Consider the following 22,586-nt stretch of genomic DNA (forward strand, 5'->3'; position numbering starts at 1 on the left):
AAAGAAGAGCCTGATCAGGGTTCTAGTCGTTGTCGTCGTCGGTCGAATGAGCTGTCTCGGCGTATCTGAGCCGTGCTAGGGGAGAGAGAGAGAGAGAGAAAGATAGAGAGAGAGAGAAAAAGACAGAGCAGAGAGAGGAGAGAGAGAGAGTGCATCGTCGGTGCACTATATCCGCAGTGTCGACTCTCTGACCAGACCGGGAACGCTGCTGCTAGAAGCTGATCATTCTCGTTGAAGGGGTCTCGTCGGTTCGGACACAGATCGAGCGGAACGATTTCGATAAAAACCGAGAGTAACCCGAACGAGAGAAGAGATATGTCCTCGATGCACAACGATGCTGCTACTGTTACACGGAGCGCACCGATCGTCCGCGGAGGTTTTTAGTTTGTGCGAGGTGTACGCGCAGGGACACGCTGCAGGTCCGCGAAGGCTGTCACGTGCCCCTGATAGAGCAAACACGATGCCATTGCCGTGCACCAGGCACGTATGCTCGCGAGGACCCTGAGGACAGGTGGGCAGCTCTCGATCATCGGCCAGTTTAGCCCCGTGGTGGTACCACGAAGAAGCCTCTCGGTGCCTGCGACTCGAGTGGTTCTGCTCTCTCTCTCTCTGTTCGACGCGTCTCTGCAGCCACGTGCGAGGACAACCGAACGGTGAGGAGGTGGAGGAGGCGGAGAAGCCGGTGGTGGCGGAGGTGGTGGTGATCGTGGAAGGAGCGAGCTGCTCCGATTCCTCAATCGAGCAAACATGAGACGTTGGACTTTGATGACTGTTATAGCCCTGGCTACATCCGGTGAGTTCGCCCGTTGCTCAACGCACACCTGATCTCTTATATATACTCTGTAGGTGACCGCGGACCTCTCTCCTCGTCATTCTAGACGGGTCTAGGCTCTCGTCCTAGGGACCCGAGCTTTTTTCTTTGTCGCGACGCGGACCGGTCAAAACCGGATAATCGGTACCTAGATAATCGGGTTCTCTATTGTCTCTAGGTTTTGTTACTTATTCGTCTCTCTTCGTCTTTTCCACCACTTTCTCTCTGTTTTCGCTGTTACTCCATCCATCTCTCATTCTGTCTGTCTTTACGTTTCCGCCTTTCCCGTTACCCGAGCTTGACACGTTTCGAACGCGTAAGACGGGTCTCTCTACACACGTACACCGAAGGCGCACCGCCACCGCGGGGTTTACGTGCGAGAATCGTTGCGCGCGGGGTCGACTTTGACACTTTGAAACCGCAAGAAAAAAAAACCGAGAGAGATGTATGTCTCTCCCCCCCCCCCTCCCGTCCGTCCGTCAGAGGAATTTTTACCGTCTGACCGCGAACGATTCCGGTCAGCCAATTTCATCTGATAACAGAAACTTGCGCCCGAAAAACCGGGTCTGATTTATATCGCGTCCACCTCTGTCGCGTCCCGAATGAAATTTCCGAAATATTTACGAGCCGCGACTTTTGACGTCGAGTCGTATCTCACTGATCGATTTTAATATCACGAACGCCGCGGTCGAGGACGCGTTTCAAACCTGCGAGTGTTTGAACCGTTATCGCCCGGTGATTAAGATTCTTTGAAAACAATTTATCTCTCGTGTTCCCGCCCCCCCCCCCTCTGAACCTGTCACTGGGAGATCCGCACGAATTCGATGAAACTCCGGGAACAAACGAAACGGGTCTCTGATCCACGAAGCGGCGTGCTCAAAGAGGATTTCTGATCCGGGAATAAGGTGTTGCTTCGCGAGCTAACGCGTTGTCACCGGCGACGTTTTCCGGTCACCGAACTACCTGTCGCGAATGTAGCATGTAAATATTTTTCGGAAATTTCGCCGATCAGTTTCTTTTTCGCGCGGGGATTATCTCTTTCGACGGGTTTGTCAACAGAGGGGAAAAAGGCGGACGGGGGGACGGGATTCCGAGGGGGAACAATTAACTTCCGATTGCGGTGGGAATTTTAATTGACGCGACCACCGGACCGCACGAACCGTCGTCATCTTCCTCTCTTAATACCGTCTCTCGCGAAACGCTTGATTAATTGGGGGCTTCGCCGCTGCGGACAATCTTCGTCCCTCTTCCGCGCACCACGCTGCCCGTTGCGTGGGCGTCAGGAAGGATTCCCGGGGAAGCCAGTGTTTAATTCACCCACGCAAGGATATCCCGGAGACCCGCCGATGCGTTCGGAACTGCTCGATCGGACGGGAGCCGAGGAAAGAATTACGAGGGAACATTTTCTCCAGCGTAACAGTCTCTGCTGAACGGTGCCAGGAAATCATTGGAGCTACTACGCGGCGGTTCGAAATTCATGAACGTCTCCGCAAACGCTGCGAAAGACGAATTCTGGAAATATCCAGTCTCACGTATGAACGGGCAGCGCGGAATCTTTGTACGGAATCAAAATTTTCTGGGTGACTTACAACCAACCGGAGCGAAACAAACATTTATTTCCTTGCTTAACCCTTCGCACTCGAAGCTATTTTAACTCCAAAACGAAACGTTCCTTCGAAATATATTTTGAATGATGATGCAGCAATTTTTAGCGACGCCTTGCAGTCGCCATTCGAGTGCCAAGGGTTAATATGTTTAACAGGTTGACAATAATATAACCGTATTTTTAAATTCGTCTAATGTTTTCACTGGTTTCAATTACACCTACTCATAGCGAAAGCTAGCAAAAGATATTGATTAATTGCATCTATTTACGAAAGGCCCGTTTGAATGATTTAATTAATAATGTTTGTCGAGATATTCGTTAATTTCAACCTCTCGTTGTGCCTGTAAATTCCATGTCGAGGTTGACAATACGGATGTATATTGTATAGTCAGCCGCCCACGCACGTTGCGTATAAAACGCGAGCTGACGTACAGAATACTGAGCACACTAATTTCAGACAACGCTTAATCATCAGATGAACGTGATTGCAAACTAGGCAAAAACGGGACTGGAAAAAATTACATGCTCGGCAGATTGCTCGTTTTTTATCACTGTACTTGACTCGACGCTTTTTAAGCGTCGAGAAAATTAAATAAAAGCGAATTATTGATACGTCGTCTGAGATTTCTTTCTCAAAATACCGTAACCGCTACACTCTATTTATTAAATTAGAGTTATTAAAGTATCATAATTATATATTGTCTATCAATAATCATTGTTTGTGAAGAATTAAAAAATACATGAACGAAGGGCTAGGAATTAATTTGTGCACTCAACACATTCTCATGTACCATGATTTAAGCTTCACATCATCTAACGCTAAACCTACCAAGCACAAAACATATAAAAGTCTTATAGTAGAGAGAGGATTGAATTTACTTAAACTTTATACGATTTTCATTATAATATGTCGTGCTTAATCGAACCGAGTCTAATAAATATGTATGTCATTCATTTCCTTTAAACCGAAATAAAATTCTATTCACAATAAATATAATCTTTTTATTCTACGAAATTCTACGAAATAGTAGTGCAAGCCGTTAAACAGAGAAGTCAATTCAGACATTTTTCCTATGAAAACGTTTTTATAATTTTAATAATCGTGAAATAGAAAACCGGTCATTCTGACCGTGCTAGGTTTGGCGTTAAAAGGGTGAAATTTCTCCTCTCCGTGCAACTTAAAAATCGAGAGAACAATCTTTCGAGGGCAACATTAAATTCGGCAAAAAATCCTCGATAACCAAGCATAATGGATACACGCAAACACAACCACGAAAGCATTTCTCTTGTTCTCGTCACATCGATACAATTTCACCCCGAATTCCAGCGGAAATGAGTATCATCCCACGTCCGAACCTCGAGTTTGCATTCGCAGCGTATAAGAGTGTCCCGGAATCTACGTATGTGTATTGGTTTCTATCTTCGCCGGGTGTGTACTTCGTCCCCCTCAATGAATTTCTTGTAACAAGAGGTCCGTTAATTGGATCCAAGGCAATTTCACTTGGTACACGGGTCTAATCAGCAACCGCGGGGACAATGGATCGAGTAAACATTACGTACCAGTATTAAGCACGGATTAAATTGAGGGGTGTGCTCCCGCTTCGATTCTCCTTGCAGTGTAACGCGAGAAAAGAAAGGAGAAAAAGAGGGAAAAGAGGGACGGAAGAAAACAACGAATCCGTCCAATGTTCCTCGGCGAGGGCGCCGCACAGCCCGCGCGAAAATTCTGTCAATTATATCCGGGGACGCGTGGAACGCCGCCGCTTCGAGCGCGGACGCCTAAAAACAGCCGGTAGTAATGAAACATAAATTCCGAAACAGTTGTATTGTCGCACGATTAAATAGCGCGTCGACCTGAAACGCGGAACGAAAAGGCAACAATACGCCGCGCACGTTCGATGCACCGTTGACAATTGTCTGAGCAACGAGAGTCTGATTTCGTGATCCCCTCGTCGAAGCGCGTCCACGCTTCATGCCCGGAGATGGGATCAATCGAATGTCATACCCGTTAACGTGGTTCTAATTGCCAGGAGACTGCGGGTGTCTGCTCGCGTCACCATTTTTCTTCGCGACTTTTAACCGTGAATTTCGCGCTGCATATCTAAGGGGATGCTACGATTTCCGAGGCGGATTTTCATCAATCTTTAGGAATTTCTTTCTTCAGAACTATTCAACCTTTTGTATTGGGATTTCGTGCACGTGTTCATGGGTATTTGAAGTGTCCAAGCTAATTTTTGTCAAGTAAAACAATTAAAATTACGCGAGCTCTATATCTTCTTATAGTGTACGTTTGAGGAACATCATGTTCCTTTTTCTCGGAATCTACTGTAGATATCAGCTGCAAATTTTTCGAGCATCCAGTGCCATGCTGGAGGTGCATTTTAGCCAAATGGCTAAAACGAGAGGGTTCAGCTTTTGGTTTGTTAAGTAAATTGCTTTGATGCTTGCATATTTTGAAAACACTCTTACGAGAGTACTTTGACATTTAAAGGAATTGAACCTCGCAGAAATATCAGGTGCATGAACTCTGATCATCTGCAGACGTTACGTTCATCGCACGCTGCAATCTCTATGAGGCCTATTGTTTTCTCCTGGTCGCAGTACTTGTAAAGGTTTGGGTCCACTTGACTGAAGTTTCATCGACTCGGAAGCACCGGTTAGGTTTCTTAAAGTATTTATAAAACGTCTGAATCTGTCTCGTCGTCGATCCTGGTTGGAAGTATTTTTCTTGACATTTCAATTGATCGCATCTTTAAACCATGTGTGATTTGGAAAAGATATGGTGTTACTTGTTGATTTTAATCTAGATAAACGAAAACTGAAAAGTGGGAATGTTGTGTTATCCGAACTTGTTTCTCTATTCATTCGAATACTAGAGATTATACTATGCTTTTGAAAGGGTGATAAAACAATATCTGGGGTCCGGCCAGTTTGCAGGCCTACAATCGATGAACACGCCGATTGCGTCACTCGAGCATCGATGATCATTCTGTAACTCTCCAGTGCACGGGTGAAGAGTGCTCTCATTGGTACATGTGTAGAATCCATGGAACTCTGTCTTTTGCATTTATTGATAAATAATTAACTGTATACAAATATACTTCTTTATGGGATTTATGGGATCCAAAGGACCTTGTCCTTCTTATTTAATTCACCATTTTATAAAAGCACTGTTGCATTATATTCAACTCGTTAAAATTATTCAGAATAGGAATAACCGTGTCTTCGAATTAATACAGACAATTTTTGTTTTGCGTAGAAATCCGCGGATCTATATTTACGACTTCGCGTTAGTAATTCTTAGTATTGAAAATGGCCCTACGCATAACGTGTTTCCAATACAGTGGAAAAACAGGAAAAGAGAGGATTCTACATGACGAAATAAGTGAAAAACGTAGAATAAAATGTTGTTCTGCGAGGCTTCGATTTCGAGAGAATTGAATTTGAAAATGCATCGAGTATGCGTGCTATTGAATAGGAATTGGCTGCCGCGTCTGTTCATGACCAGCCGGTTCTACTTGTAAATATTAATGACCGCGAAACCGGCGAATTTTCTAAATGCAATGTCCTCTGATCTTATTTTTTGATGTAGATGCACACGCCTTCCGATTGAGAGACAAAAATAAACATATCATTAACAAAATCTACCGTATTACTTACATACAGTAAAAACGAATACATTATATAATACATTATAAATAGACAGCGGAGTTTATGAGTTTATGAGAAAAATAAGTAGGCGTAATTTAAAACAGTAACGACATTAGAACAATTCAAAGATACAGTTATATTATCTTGAACCTGTTAAACACACTACGAAAGAAAATAAATGTCTACTTCACTCCAGTTTGTTGCAATTCTGTTCAAACAATTTTATTTTGCATAAAGATCCGCTGCCTAATTATAATACATTATAACCATACACCGAATAAATACATAAGAAGGTTTAAATTGATTAATGATTAATACTTTCAATAGCAATATATCACATGTCAATACAGAAGAAAAATCCATTTCTTTTAGTAGTTTCATACATTTTAATCTGCGCCGATCAAATAGCGACCGTTGCCATAGAACGTGATTCGTATCAGTTGAATCATAGCGAACAGATTTCATCATGGGGAAGAAAATACGTAAACACAATTCATTGGCAGTATGCCAATAATGAATACATTGTTTATCTAACAGAACGTTCACCCGACAAGCGTTCATACAACAGGACGTTCAGATAACAATGTTTCTACAATGCATACATTAATGTCAACATAGACTTAATAAACACAGGTAAGCCTGTGTCGACACTAAGAACAGATTCCGTCTTAGAGCAGCAACGATGTAAATACTTAATCTATTTAGATGAAGTACTATAATAAGAAGCACACTGTTCATACACATTGTTCATAGCACACTGTTCATACAACATTGTTCATAGCACACTGTTCTTCAGCCAACACGTGTTCACACAACAGAACCTTCAAACTTGTATTCAACACGTCGACCCTACCGCGCCAACTGTACGGCCACCATCAACCCCAGCATCGGCAAAGTAAATGCCCCATCGTTGAATCTCGTTTGTCTAGCCGACCGCTCGACTACCGGCGACTGCACTCTTGTCAGAGCGAGATAAAGCAATACGAGGAGTCGTAGCAGTTCGCGAACCTACAATCGATGAGCAGCACCGGTGACTGCGTCATGCGAACGTCGATGACCATTCCGCGCGCGGCAGCTCGCGGCGCAGCGCGGATCGCAGCAAACCAAAGCGGAGTAGAGCAGAGTCGTTGCATCGCTGCATCGGTTGCGAGTCGATTCTGCGAGCAGAGCAGAGCAGAGCAGAGCAGAGCACGGTTTGTGTGCAGGTGCAGAGCGGACCCCTCTCGTTGCATCGAGTACGCGTGCTGGCCGGGATGCTGCTGCTGCTGCGTGCGTACGCGTGCACTTGCGTGTCGGTGGCCCGTGGGCGTGCGTGTGGGTGTACAACGGGGCAGAGTATCGAGCGCGCGCGCCTGCCCGCTTCAAAAGCAGAGGACACTGCACGCGAGAGAGTCAGCCGCCCCCGCGCTCGCCGGCCTGCGCGCCCTGGGTTTAGGTGCACCTGGGCACACGTACGAGACGACACACGCGCCAAATCACATGCTCGCCCTCTCCCCTCTCGGTTCTATCTCCCTCTCTCCTACACATCCCTCTCTTTCCCCTTTCACCCGTACCCCGCTCGTCGGATCGCGCGCGTGCTGCCTCTTTCGACGCGACCGCGATCGTGCACGTCAAGAGTGAAAACTGTGCCAAACGGTGCGCTGCTGCTACACGCGAGCACCCGCGGCGAAACTACCTTCCACTGACCATTTTCCATTCCGAGCGACGAGTGCCTTTAACGGAACCATCCTGTACACGACGACTACGACGACGTTCACTCACTCGTCCACTGACTTCTTTGCTTTGAACGACGGGAACTGCGAGAGACTGGAAATCGTGCCGGTGGAACGTTGTGGTTGTTGTTGTTGTTGTTGTTTTTGTCCCTGTTCTGTGGTCCGTCCACTTGTACAGACCAATCCGACGGGTATTTGCGTTCGAGATTCATGTTGCGGATTTTCTCTGGTTACATCCTCGTCAACCGATTTGTTCAATAATTGTAACGATCGTTTCAAGAACATCATCTCCGTTGTTGGTGTTCTTATTGTCCTCCTTGTTCTGCGAATCGACTGTTAACACGAAGTTTACGGGACCTGTCGAAATGACGGGTTCTAATATTTTTAATTTTAAATTATTAAGATTTTAAGGATCCATACGTGAGAAATTATTCAGCAAAGTTATTTCTTTGGGTAAGAAAGGAAAAAAGAAAGAATTTATAAAAGAACAAAAGAAAAAAAAAGAATTCTTTCTTTATTTCTTTTTTTAATAAAAGAATTTATTTATTTCATTTACTATGTTAAAAATATTGCTAAAAATGCGGGTAGCACGTTATTTTTGTAAAGCAATGCAAAATAGTCACTTTTAGTGTTCCGTAAACCTAGTGTTAAATTCGGGGGCTATTTGTGTTGGAGATTTTCCTGTGGATTTAGAGGCTATCTAGTGACATCATCATCGAAACGATTTGCGAAGGAATCAGAATGAACATTTGAAGAGAGCAACGCATGTTGTTGCTGTTTATGTTGTCTTAGTCCTTGCTGTTCCGCGATTTATCTACTGTCCGGTTGTCCATTTCACAATTTTTGAAATTACAGAAACGTTTTCATAGGAAATTACCGAATTGACTTCTTCATTTAAGCACATATTCTAAGGAAAATCATACAAAGTTTAAGTAAATTCAATCTTCTCCCTTCTATAAGACGTTTCATTTTTATGTTTTGTGCTCGGTAGGTTTAGTGTTAAAAAAAAATCACGTATTTTGTTGCAGTAAAGAAGGGTTGGAGAAAATCATACGTATATCGTTGTTTGTTGTGACGCGACGTACACATAACGTACATGTTTTGTTATCCGAACAGAGTATAAGTGGAGTCCCAATTATCCGAGCAACCATTATCAGAATTCTGCGCAGATGTCTTAGAACGGGTGGTACAAGAGGACGACTGTATCTGCAAAAATAAGTAAAAATAAAAATTTGTTCGGTTGACCCCTCATTTTTTGAAAAAATAAAACGAGCTTGATAGTTCGGGGGATTGGCGTGTTCACGAGAAGTTGAATTGGTTAGTCGTGATCAGACGCGCCAGCCAATTTCTATTCAATAGCACGCGTAACCGTCGAATCTACAAACTCAATTTTCTCGAAAACGAGGGGTCAACCGGAAAAATGTTACCCGTTTATTCGACTAATTTTTGGCAAATAGAATCACCGCCGCTTGTGCCACTCGTCTAGAGACACTCTGTGTATACAGTATTTTCAAACAGTTTTTACCAAACAATAATCTCTATTTCACTGATAATTAAAATTAAATTCGACCTTAGCGAGGACGTCTATGAAGTTATGAGCCAATCCGATGTAATGCTTTTGAAGCGATAAGATGGAAACACTTAACATTTTTATAGACGATAATATTATCGAAAACAGAAAGAAAGAAAAAACGTTACCCGGATCCCCGATAGAAAGGTAACATGGAGTCTGAAGTATTACGCGGAGGTGCTGAAGTTAATCCATCTTCATCGATTAGTAGATTATCAAGGGAGTTTGTCGCATCAAAATTCACCGCGCGTCGTTACCTTCGGTAGCTCATAATAATAAACTTGATAAACCAAAGTTTCTGAAAGTGTTGTACCTTCTGGAACATTTTAATAAGTCCTGTTCCATTCAACATTGTATAAGATTGTTGAAATCTTTCTTGCTTAACTTCGAAACTGTAACTCCGTTTGTTCTCCTAGTTTCGCGACGAAATTTACACAAGAGAGACAATATATTTGCAAATAAATAAGCGAGGAAGTCGTAAATTTATGACGGCACTCGTAATAGTTAATTCAGCGGATTAATGTTTCTGTAAATTTACATTTTCGTTGGCAGATGTGAAAAAACTAGAATCAAATTGAGTTTTAATTTATTGCTTAACGATTGTCATTAGCGTAAACGTAATAAGTTTATTTTTCCTTCCAATTGTTTGAGTTTTTATGACTTATAAATGGATAATAATTTGTGATTAAATTTTCAAAGGACGATAAAATTGTGTAAACGATGAACCAGAATGTATTGGTATCGGAGAAACGAAACATAATAAAGCTATGTTAAAAATGATTATGTCTGATTATTTTTTGTATATCACAATAATATTCTCATTTCATACTATACATATTATTTTTCTATTACACTTAATGAAGCATTCATAAAGCAAACAATATAATATTTATTACGTCAGAGATATCGTTTTGGTACTACTTGATCGCTCGTCGCTTGTATATTATAAAATTTCTAAACAAAATCTACAACTTTTGTGTGCTGGATTGTATTCTTTCTTTTAGTTGTTTTATTGCATAAATTAAATAACGCAGCATTATTTATAAGTTACGTGGCAGTTCTGTATTCTTGGGTACTATTGTACTCTATACTAAGTCAGCGTCCTCGAACCTATAAATTCTGAAAGTTCTTTACCGTAATGTCTACCTTGATTTCCTTTCTTTTCGTAACTTCATTCCACTTCCCTTTATTATATAATTTCATTGGAAAAGTTAGTAGTATTCATAAATGACGTAAGAGTCTCCACGGCTGAGATATCGTTGTCTATACTACTTAGGTGATTGTTTCATCCAATCTTGTCTCTTTTTCACCGCAGCACACACATTTCTCAGTATATCATCATTCCTCTCGTTTCTCGTTTCTCGACAAGGATTTATTTACGAATCAGTGTCGATTAAATATTAATTATTGAAATCAAACATTGCAAAATTGCTTACTCCAAATATCTTCGTTACGTATGGTGGCACTAAAAATATTCATACTACAATTTGTACAAGTTAAAGTCATACTTTCAAAAAATTCAAGGACACCTGTATTTTTCAAATACACTAAAACATTATTATTTACGCTATGGTATAATCAGCATTAAAACACATTTCGCTATGTATACCACACATAATATTTAAATATAATATACAGGATGTCCGAATGTTCTTGTTCAACTCAGGAGAAATGGAAAAAGTAAAGAAAAAAATGTAAAATATTAATTTTAATCAGATTAATTAGTTAATTTTTCCTGTGTTCACGACTTACCATTTCTACTTTCTGCGTTGTATTCCAATGCTCGCGGGCTCGACAAATGTTGTCAACGACATTGATGTATAACTGTGTCATTTGTAAATCTTTTACATCCACGGGTCGTGCAGATATAACGACCCAAGACGTTATGAAAAATGAAAATTTTCAATATGCAAAATGGAAATGTATTTTCTCTCTTAATCTGTTTAACAGATTGAGAAGAATATAACAGTATTTTTAAATTCTTCCAAAGTTTTTGTTGTTTTAAGGTACAAAACTGCTCATTTTTCACATAAACGCGTAAAGTTCGCTAATTACACCAAACGGATTAGACGAAGTAGAAATATCTACAACGAAACAAACACGCGAGAAGCAGAAATTACCGTGAACAATTTGTTCTAATGCACGGCTGAATAACAGATTAAGCGTACCTGACTAGAGAAGTTAGGCGCGCCGGCCGGAGAAAATTCGGTGATTTAGAATATGAAGTTCGAGGTGTACGGCCACTAGTTGGCTGAGTTTATGAGTGGTGTGTAGCACGCTATCCCTCTTAATCCTTCCGTCAAGGCTGCTTTAAACCCGCCGGATGCTAGAACGTTCATCAACCGAGTGTAATTCTCGACGCACCTAACGAGTATTCGATGCTCGAGTTGCAACTCGAACGGGTGAACCGCGCGGAACGAAAATTTCCATTGTAATTGCGACCGGCACCAAATACATCAAGATTTCGAAGATTGAACGGTTTTTTATGCCTTGCCTGGCGAAACGCGTGGAACCACCCTTCGTTATTCCACTTCTCGTTTCTTTTTTTGTTGCTCTAACTTTGTTCGCCACAGGATTTGAATGTCGGCCTGGGCGCGTCCGCGTGTTTCCATTTTGTGCAATTAGTCCAATGCCGTCGGGCGAAGAAGGATTTCCGGGGAACCGTGGCCCCGAGTTTGCTTCTCTCCCCGTGGCCAATGAAAAGTCGCTTCGGCCTGCATTCGGTTTTTCAGTATCCCCCATTCTTCTTCGTTATTAGACGTTTATCTGATTCAATAACCATCCGACATTAACCCTCGGAGTCCTGCGAGTTCCAGGCCTGTGCCGGAGACCTGACCCACGTCCATAATTCACTACAGTTTTCTTTCGATATAAGGCGATGTCTCGGAACCCGCTTTCGTCTTAATTCGGACGGAGAAGAAGAAAGAGAGAGGATAGCGATTTTCTTATTCCGAGATAAAAGCGTGTCTACGCGAAATACCTTCAAAAATTTTCGGACATTAATAAACAAAGGGGTCAATGGCCCTAAATTACTTAGTTAATGGTCTATCAATCGTATAATAATAAGAATGGACGGCTGACCGAGGATTGAGAATCATATTTTGGTATTTAGGTTCAGAAAAGATACAATAATTTACAACTTGCACCAATATTTGAATATTTTCTAGACACGCGTCTCTCCGTAAATAATTTCAAGTAATAATAAATACTAATAATAATTTCGTAATAATTTCACTAGTAATTTCCAATTCGCAGTGTTGTTTGAAGCCATGATTCCTTGTCTATCGATTCCAGCCGCTGGCTAATTTTCAAACGAATCGCGACCGCATCGAACGGAATCGAAAATCTGAATATCGCTTTCAGTATTTCAATTCCAATATCCGCTCGATACCCTCTGCGTGCCATTTATTAGATTTTTCGGAATAAAACAATCGATGCACGGTTTCCGGAAAAGGTCTGTTTACCGTAAACCGATTTGAACAGTTTTCAGCATAGACGCGGCTGACACGTTCGGAGTAGTGTTTTTGCGGAGTTATTCGCACGGACTTTCGAGAATCTCGCAGCTGAGGGGATAGTACATCGGACCTCGCTAAAAAACGAGTCAGCAACCCGTATTCGTGCCGTGGAATGCGCCGCTCGGGGGGAAAAAAGTGAGACGGGCAGGACGGGACACAATTTTGCCGGCAACGCGGTGAATGTTTCAAGATTTTTCAATTTTGAACCTCAACCGGAAAACCGTGAAATACCTGGACGATGATTATTAATATAGATAATAAATCAACCGAACCGATCGCACACGCTTCCTTTACCGTTGCCTAGTGAAATGCCAGCTTTTTTCCGGCCTTTTGTGGGCTTTTCTCGCGGACGCAAGAATGTACAGTGCCAAAAAAAGAATTCCAACCGGCGCGTATGCGTGTACCAGTAAAAATGTCTTCCTCCCCGTACGACGACTAATTTTGACTAATTGGCGAAACGTATCTTCGGAACACGTCGCAACAAGTACGCTTCGCTATTGTACATCCGCTAACGGACCCGTTGAAGTGCAATCGATATCGAGACCTCCAATTTTATCCGAGGAGAAGATACCACACAAATTTCAACCCATTATGTCCAAAGAAATAAAATGATTCATGAGGCTCTTGAAATGTATTTCAACGCGAAGCTTGAATTTTCGAAAATTTTTCGATATTTACGATCATAATTTCGTGAATACGAGTCGCACGACCGTAAACCGAGGCTCGTTTTAAAACTTCAAGCCACTACTATCTCAATCCGCCGTTCATTTCCTTGTGAGATGTGTATTACGAGTATAAATAATATAGTTTATAGGGGTGAGGAAATATAGATACGTTTTTTTCTCGGAAATACTGCACGTTGAAAAATTGTAGAAACGTTAAAAAATATTTTTCGTGTATCTACTATAGCTGATCGGAGCTCCCCCCCCCCCCTTATAGCAAACCCCTAAAATTTGATTTACGATTCGTTTGAGTTATACGGAGTCCATCATGAGTACTCAGGCTGTGTATATGCTGTATCTTCTAAAGTTCCTAAAATTGTTTAACGTTCTAAAAATGTTTGATGTAAAAATCGACTGTGTAGTATAGAATTTCAAAATTTGTTGTGTTTTAAATATTCAATACTGTATCATGCAAAGTTCCAGTTGGATTTAAATACATTTGACAGTTCATTGGGAAACGTACGAATTTTTCATGCTGGTCTGAACTCTGGTTCCATCTGAAGTTTCGATCCTACATGTTCAAAGTCTAGGGTTTGATCTGTGCGAAGTTAGCGGTTACATGAGTGCGCGGTTCGAAGTTATAATATTGACTTGGTTCGATATGAATTACACGAATCGGCCTGATCCGAAATCCCCGACCAAGCGAATTTGTGCTGAATGAATTTTTAAAGATCGTTCACTGGAAACTGTACGACTCACTGACTTACGGGCATCGACCCGTGTTGCGCAACGCCTACTGACATAGTGGCTTCGTTTTTCTTTTTTCTTTTTTTTTTCACGTGCAGGACGTTATATAAAGATCCTTTCCCGAAGGATATTGACCCATAAGTCAGTGTCGCTTTAATGTATCAGGTTAACTGTTGATCCGAAGGCGACAACTAGTTTGTTGTCCCCCCTTAAAATAGCTTTAACTTTGCGTTAGGAGCGTGGGTGACCTGTGCAACCCAGCCTCCCATTCGCTGCCATATCTGTGACACTAAAAATAGCAGACCATTGTCCTTTCTGGTGCCTTCAGCATGCTTGCATCGGTATTTTTATTTACACAACCTTATTTCTATATCGTTAAAATTTGTCCTCAATGCTCATTTATACATTATTTATATCTTTTCACAGAGATGGACAAAACGAAGAATTCAATGGTTATTTATCTAATTAATTAATTAACCGTACTAATAAATGTTTCGAAAGGGACAAAGACAAAATCTTGAAATTTCTGTAGAGGCCCTTATTTTTCTTTTGCATTTATTATGTTATACATTTTCCAAATGCTTCACTTGCAAGTGGCAAACCTCAATTTTTCTACTATAAGTACTAATACTTATACGTAAATTATGTATGAGAACGTAGTATGAAGATTTTTAATGATATTTGATAATTTATAGTGATAAATGTTATAATGCTATCTCATACAATTCCATAATAATACTATTTTATCATTTTTTTTACTATTTTCTTTTTTACTTTTTTTACTATTTTTTACTACTTTTACTTTTTTCTTTTATATTGTAATGCGTTTCTGTAGAAACGTCAAAAACTACATAGCACCGTTCTCAGAACCATCATGAACTTTTTACACCGTAACTTCGGTAACTTCGATTTATGGCGGCAGATTCGCACTATACCTTGCAAGTGTAGTAGAACTTCGTTTACCTCGCTTCGTTTACTTCACTTATACGGAAACGCTAATGCTCGGCTCAAAATATGCGAACTCACGACCCGACTTCTTATTATAACTAGATCATTATGATCGATCGGTGGTCCCAATTTTATATCAACGTGTATTATTACGATACGCGCATACCAACGTCAATAATGAATTAACTCGATGTCCCCTGTTACAACGTTACACTAATAAATTCTACATGCGATATACTCTTGGTCACTAGAATTTGTAGTAGTAATTCTAAATAAACCATCAAGGAAGGTCTAACAAAAAATATTCGATCCAATTCAGCGTCTGCCGTTATAATTATTCACGTATTTTTCATGTAAAGAAATATTTTCTGCATTACGAGGTCCCGTTGTACTTCATTACAATGTAAATACAACGTTAATTCCACGCTGGATATAGTTATTTATGAGTAAGCTGTGTGGATGTTCATACAAAATCAAAATTGTCTACATCAATTATAAGATGAAATAGTTAAATGATAATGTATTTCCTGTTTTAATCATCTTAACAAGTCGAAAATAACAATGTCCTCAAATTCTAGGAATAGTTGTATTTATCCAAAATATGCATCGATCTTTTTACTAAGTCTCACATAAATGGCCAACAATTTATTAAAAGAGAACATACTCAATGGAAAATTGGATCGAAATGAATCGAGAGCTGTCCCGCAAAAATGGCTCTATTTTAACTGGCTGCGAAAAAGGCCACGTTTACCATTAAAATTGACGCGACTAACGCTGAGTTAATCGCGTTGAAAATTCACGTCGCCGTGGCAGCAAATGAATTCGAAGTTTTACGGAACGAGGTGTACCATGAAATTGTAGAGGACGGTAGATTTCCCCGTGGTGATCTTCAAGCTCGAGAGTCTAATCATGGAAAAATAGGAAGCCACGATACGGTGAATACGGTCGGGAGAAACCGGGGGATACGCATCCGTGGCGGTACAGGAAACGAGCACCGACTAGGAGATTCTACCGCGGTTGTTTCTTTTTTAGACGGGCTCGTTAAAAATTCAAACGTTGCACGAGGTTTCATCTAAGCGTAGGTGTTCATACACCCCGTCGTGTTCCCTTATCTTTTCCTTTTTCCACCCGCTACTTTGATAAACTCCTACAATTCTTTAGAATCTGCTGCATCCATCTCGATCTTCGCTACGCTCTTTTGGCATAATTCTGCAGCCCCCCACCATGGTTCCCTTCATCCCTTTGCCTCGTCTTTTACTCAAGGGCGTACTCTGCCGTGACAACTATTTTCGGTAGGATGTTCTACAAATTTTTCATGATAATTCAGTCAGTTTTTATTATTATCAATTTTTTAGTTTTATTACGTGTTAACAAAACAATTCGAAACAGTGAAAAGATATTTCATCATATTTCAATAGTTTCTACACAGTTATACATACTGTTAAGCATCAAATTGCACGTATCAGTGAACAAATATTTTGCACATGGTAACTAATCAAATGTTCAATTTTACTGACAGACAACCTATCATTTTGATCGTAGATCGAACGACAATATCTTCAAGATACAATTCATATTTCAAATTTTTTTGTCCGTTGCTCCCTTTTTAATCATGCCAGCCAGTTTGCAAAAATGTTTTTTTCGAGAAAGATGTCTTTCGAAATTCAGTTCGGTAGCCGTTCGCAAATATTACAAATTCTGTTTTGAGATTTTGCAGAAACATTTCCGAAGAGTTAAATTATAATATTTTGGAAAAATCGATTTTTCGCATCAAGAAAATGAATTTCTCGAGTATTTGGTGTCTTGTACTGTGCTGCATAGCATATTTCGAGTCAGCGTTCCGTCTCGCAGCAGTGCCGTTCCGTTTCTCCAATCCATTTTTTTTTTGTTTTGCTACCGCGCGGTGAGAGAGCAACAAAAGGAATGCGTGTTTGCGAATGTGTCACTTGTTGCGTAGCAGTCTCGCGGTGTAATTTCTGCTCCCCGAAGCTCCGAAGCGGGGTTTCCTTAATGCAAACAGGGAAACTCATTACTCTTGAGCAACTGAAAAACAGAAATTAAACTGCGCCCCCGATGGTGAGAATTACTGTGACTTCGTCGCGGCTGGGCAATCTTGCGGATAAATTATCTAATCAAATAACTTGTCCAGTATTGTAATCATAATCAATGTCAACTATATCAGATATACAAGGTGTTCATTTGAAAACTTTCGAGCCGAACATCTCAAAAAGTATGAAAGATATTAAAAGAGTGTAAAACACCTGTCCAAGGATTTCCAGGGGGAAAGAGGGGGGCAGCATCAGTTTTTTATTTGGGTGGCGTTTTCAAGGTCATTTGAAGGTCAACTTTGGTTTTCAAATGGAAACCCATATTTTTTATTATGGGATCTTATTGTACGTAAAAAGACCAGCAATTTTCGTAGGATACTTTTTTCAAAAATTATTTTTTCTTATTTTTCAAAATTATTTCTACTCGTTCTTCTAAAGAATACGCCATTTGATGCAATTAATTGTACTACGATATATTATCTCTTATTACGATGATTCACACTTGACTAAACAGTACAATCTTATATTGAAAGACAGAAAACATAAACAAGAGATCAATAGAGGATAATTTCTTTCATACTTTTCGAGATATTCGGCTGGAAAGTTTTCAAATGAACACCCTGTATGTTACATTTATACATAATTTATACATCTCCTTGCGACAGTCATCTAGCTTCCTTTCGACGGAATCGAAAAGTGATCCTTGATCGCATGAGAGTAAACATGGTTTTTGAGCTATCACCGTGTAATAATAACAGCAGATGTTATAATATTGGCTCAAGGGTGAACATGAAACATTAACATTTTATTTCCGTCTGGTGTCGTTACTCCCACTTCAGCGCTTCTAATAGCTCGACTACGAGTTAACTCTATTTATTTCTCGATTGTTTATAATTTTTTTTGCTCGCAGATTTGCTACTCTACAAACCCCAAAAAACGAATTCTCCCGTTGCGTATGTATATCTTGCCTTGGAATTACAGACCCCTACATTTGATCTCTTTAGAATGAAGATTAAATCAAACAATGGGTACAAAGGTACGCTTTCTATTCGGCGTAACAATGTTCCTCTTGAGAAATGTATTCAAGGTTCCTGAAAGATTTATTATTGAATATTTTATCCAACAATTCGTCGTGGGAACTTTTGACGTTAGTGCACACGCGGAAGAGAGTAACTTGTGTTTAATTAGGATCTCCCTAATTTCAATATTACATGTACAGGATGGGTCATGTTAATAATTATAGATAGAGAAATTATTTAAAAGGACTTTTAATTAATGAGAATTTTAATCAAAATAAAAAATGAAAAATGCAATTAAACACCATAATTAATTAAACACCTTTTTTTAAAATATGCAAATTGCTCGCAATTCGTGTTCGTCCTTTATTTTATTAGCAGAAAGGTTTAAATTCGTATAGGAGTAGTCATATTTTAATTATTAAATAAATCTAATAACTAAATAGTTGAATAATTAAAAATGTTTCCATCGAAGTTAAACTGATCCTCCTTCCGTTGATATTTTTCGTTGATGTGTAATTAAGCAACGTAATTTCACTGTCGGGCAATGCACCTTTATAAATTGTCGACAGAGAATACAGTAAATCCGTTAAAATCGCGTCGACTGATTTATTGGATCGCGCTAAATGCTAATATTACCTTATCGACGTGGTTTATATCGCATACATAGCCTTTTTAACCCCCAGCACGAGCAACGATCTTTATAATTTTATCGTCAATTACGATGTCGTCGGGCTGAAACACGCTGGAGGAGTCTTAATTAATTTCGTTTAAACTGTTAAACCCGTGAGCCACTCACGCGGGTTTTCCAGACCATTGCAAATTTGTTAATTACAAATTGAAAACGAGGTTCCGAGACATTTCGTAAATTTATATTTTGTAACAATTATGAAAGTATCAAGTACACAAACAATCCTGAATTTTGAACTATTTAAACCCGGACTGTTCAAAATTTATAAAAATGTACTGTGATTATCGCGAATTTAATTTCCAGTTTCAAAGTCATTTCCTAATTAATTAATTTCCTAAATAATACGAGGGCAATACCTCAGCTTAAGATTGTTTAAAATTTAGATAAATCATTATTTAGGACATTATTTAAAGTTAATATTTTACAATTAAGCATTTCAAATCAATTAACACATCAAGTCAATTCGAGCTGGAATTCAAAAGAAAGTGTTGCATACAATTAATATGTATTTGTGATTATATGCAATAACGTTCCGTCTTTAATTGAACACAAAATCACTTTTCTCTAAATGTCCGGCATTAATGGTAGGACCAATTCAATGAAATGTTCGTCTACACTAATGTGCAGCAATTTCCGAGTATCATGCTGTAGTATCAAACAGCAATTGAAACGTGTCATTGGTATTAGCAAAATTCGTTTATTGTCGTCTCACACAATATCGATTTAATACAACTATGCAGTATGTATTCATGAAAACATGAATAAGACAAGTGTTCATACATATTATATTTCAATCGAATATTAATAAACATTAAAAATCCGCTATCAACAATTCGACGATAGCGAAGAAAATTATTTTTTCAGAGAGCTACTATAAAAATGGGAATATTAATTAAAAGCTTTTATACAACAATTTAGATCAAATTTAGTAACAACCAAGCTGCAGATCTTTATGTAAAATATATTCTACGTTAATTGTAAGAAGTATTATTTCTTCTTTTAATAATTTTATTAATAGGAAAAAATATTTGAATGCTTCTAATGTCTTCAGATATTTATATTTCACCTAGCCATATTTCTCATAAATGCATAAAGTGTGCAGCGTAGTAATAATAAAATTGTGTTCGCAAAATTAATGTTTATTTCAAATAAAAATACAACTATGAGCTAAAGTTAAAATAAAATATTTAATACGCCACAATTAGTACAATAATTCTTACTACGTTTCTGACAAGTTGTGGACACATTGGGTACCAACTTGTTGCAATCCGTCTCGCACCGTTTAGAGACAAGCGGCAGACAAACCTCAGCGTTATCCCAATGCCGATCGACTCTATCTGAACCTTTCGTGCTCTAAAAATGGATCGCGCTCGCCAGTCGTTGAAGCAAAGAAATATTTATGCGATTTAGTCTCTCCCGTTCATGCCGTCTGGTCTAAGAAAAGCACCAGGTATTTCGATCTGTCCAAGACATGCGGTTGTAAATAATTTACGAACCGCTATTCCCGGTTTCGGTTTTTTTTTCTCGTCGGGTCTCGCACTAGCCCACTAAATTTAGGGTAAAAACGGCCGTTCTTGATAATGGAACCTTGTGGTGCCCTATATTCTTCCAGGTCAAAGGTATCCGTAACGCAAGACGCAATTCGCTTAAGTATCACGTTGTTTTGCTTCCCGTGATTTCCATGGGGGACATTTTTTTACGGGGCAGGACGGTGGGATACATTCTATCGCGAGCGTTAATTAAGTTTTACTTAACTGCCGGTATTGAACGCGAAAACGCTTAACTTCGTGATCAGTATTCATAAATTCCGGTGCCATTAAAACCTGTATTTTTGTTTCCCCCTCGATAAATCAACCGGAAGCGGATATCTTTAAATTGCGAAAATCTCTGCGGCCTGACTTCCGGATAAATTATTACCCACTCATCTTCCGTGCAACTCGAATGTTTCGCACGGCGTCGAAATTCGGATAATACATCATCGATGAAAAATATTCGATCAAGTTAAGCGCCTATCATTTTAGAATTATTCGTGCGTTCCATGTGAATAACAAATATTTTCATTAATGCTAGTGGTGAACGCATAAAATCCCATATGACGAAAATGTCGATACCATAATAATATGTTTGCTTGTTTATGAGCAAATTGCGAATCATAATAGAAAATAAAATTTGTTTAAACTGATTCCAAGATGCAGAAGTTAAATGATATTTCCTCTTTTAATCATCTTAATCGGCCGAAAATAACATAGTCTCAAATGCTTTTGATGTCTTCGCAATTTTGTGTTTCACCTGTTTATATCTCCCTCGTGAAATCTCTTGTAATGAATGTTTTCAGATAACTTGTTTTCGTGGGACAGATTTGAACATATATATTTCACAAGAACACTTTTTTAAAAAGTGCCTTTCGATATTTCATTCCACAGGAATAAATATCTTTTTCAAGCAAAACGTGTAAGTTCGAACAAAATATTTTTAAAAACGAAGGATGTTTATTACAATCCCTTGCAAAAAGAAATAATCGCTTGATTAATTTTCTTTTTTGTATAGAAAACCTCGACAGAGATTTATAACAGATTAATAAAAGTAATGCTAATGTTTACTGTGATACAAGCTTCCAGATTCATGAATTAATGTTATTTTTGTTCCTTCTTATTAATTTTGCCGTTCGAGGTTCGCATTGGAATATTTCTCGTCGGCGGTCGTAATAAATCTGTATGTAGGACGACGAACTTACGAAATGAATGGTTTCAGCTTCGTATTCATGAATAAAACCGAAGTTGAAAAATGGTAATTTCTTCTTCTTTAGTAGTTACACGTCCATTTCATGTTAAAGGGCACGAAATTTTAAGCCAGTCATGTATTATAAAGCCCCCGAAAGCTTACAGGCGAAGGTACTTTGAAGGGTCGGAAGATCGTCCCATTTACCACTCATAGCTGGCTTTCAAGAAAGGTATTATTGATCCATGAAGATGGATTCTGACTGGAAACTATTTCGCTTCACGAACGAGCGACGTGGATATGTATGGAGGATTATTTTTTATCGCTCTTTATCAATTTGTCGAAGTCATTTTACAGTATATTCGCCTGACATCCTTTGGAACTTTCCTTACAAAGGACAGAGACTTATTACAAAGTGATGGAGTAATATTCAAATAATAGTCAATCAATAATAGTAAAAGTATGTAATATAAATATGTTTCTATTCTATATAAATATGCTTCTCATAGTAATTAATTTGTACTCTTCCAGAGATATCAAATATTAATAATAGAAATATAGTAAAAATATGTCTGCCATATACATATGTATAGTTCAGAGCTATCACACGTGCTACATGACATTATTATAAAGATTTGTCAAAGATATCGAAGGAAACTCGCATACGCCAAATCCGGAAGATTAATTTGCAATCTACCTACTGACAAAAGGATTTGATTTTCCATTACAATGTAGAATTATTTCAACCATATCGAATCTATTACTGAAAATGAATGAGGGATTATCTATTCAAACGATTTGATGAATATGATGTAATACACCAGAGGTGTACATACTAAATTTGATATTAAAAATATTAGGCCCGTTAACGATTAATCGATTGTAACTTTA

The 22,586-nt window shown here is 39.2% G+C and overlaps 2 protein-coding genes across 3 annotated transcripts in view; both read left to right on the top strand.

The window, feature by feature from the left end:
• Window positions 1–22,586, top strand: part of LOC143354838 (uncharacterized) — a 453,699-nt gene that overhangs the window by 133,763 nt on the left and 297,350 nt on the right. The gene's annotated exons all lie outside the window — the stretch shown is intronic.
• Window positions 360–22,586, top strand: part of Nachra7 (nicotinic acetylcholine receptor alpha7 subunit) — a 311,133-nt gene continuing 288,906 nt past the window's right edge. For both annotated transcript variants that reach the window (XM_076788934.1, XM_076788942.1), the window contains exon 1: window positions 360–793. In XM_076788934.1, coding sequence (XP_076645049.1) covers window positions 748–793 — 46 coding nt within the window. In that variant the 5' untranslated portion in view covers window positions 360–747. The remainder of the gene's footprint in view (window positions 794–22,586) is intronic.

This window comes from Halictus rubicundus, chromosome 1 (assembly GCF_050948215.1).
Source record: "Halictus rubicundus isolate RS-2024b chromosome 1, iyHalRubi1_principal, whole genome shotgun sequence".
Classification (NCBI taxonomy): domain Eukaryota; kingdom Metazoa; phylum Arthropoda; class Insecta; order Hymenoptera; family Halictidae; genus Halictus; species Halictus rubicundus.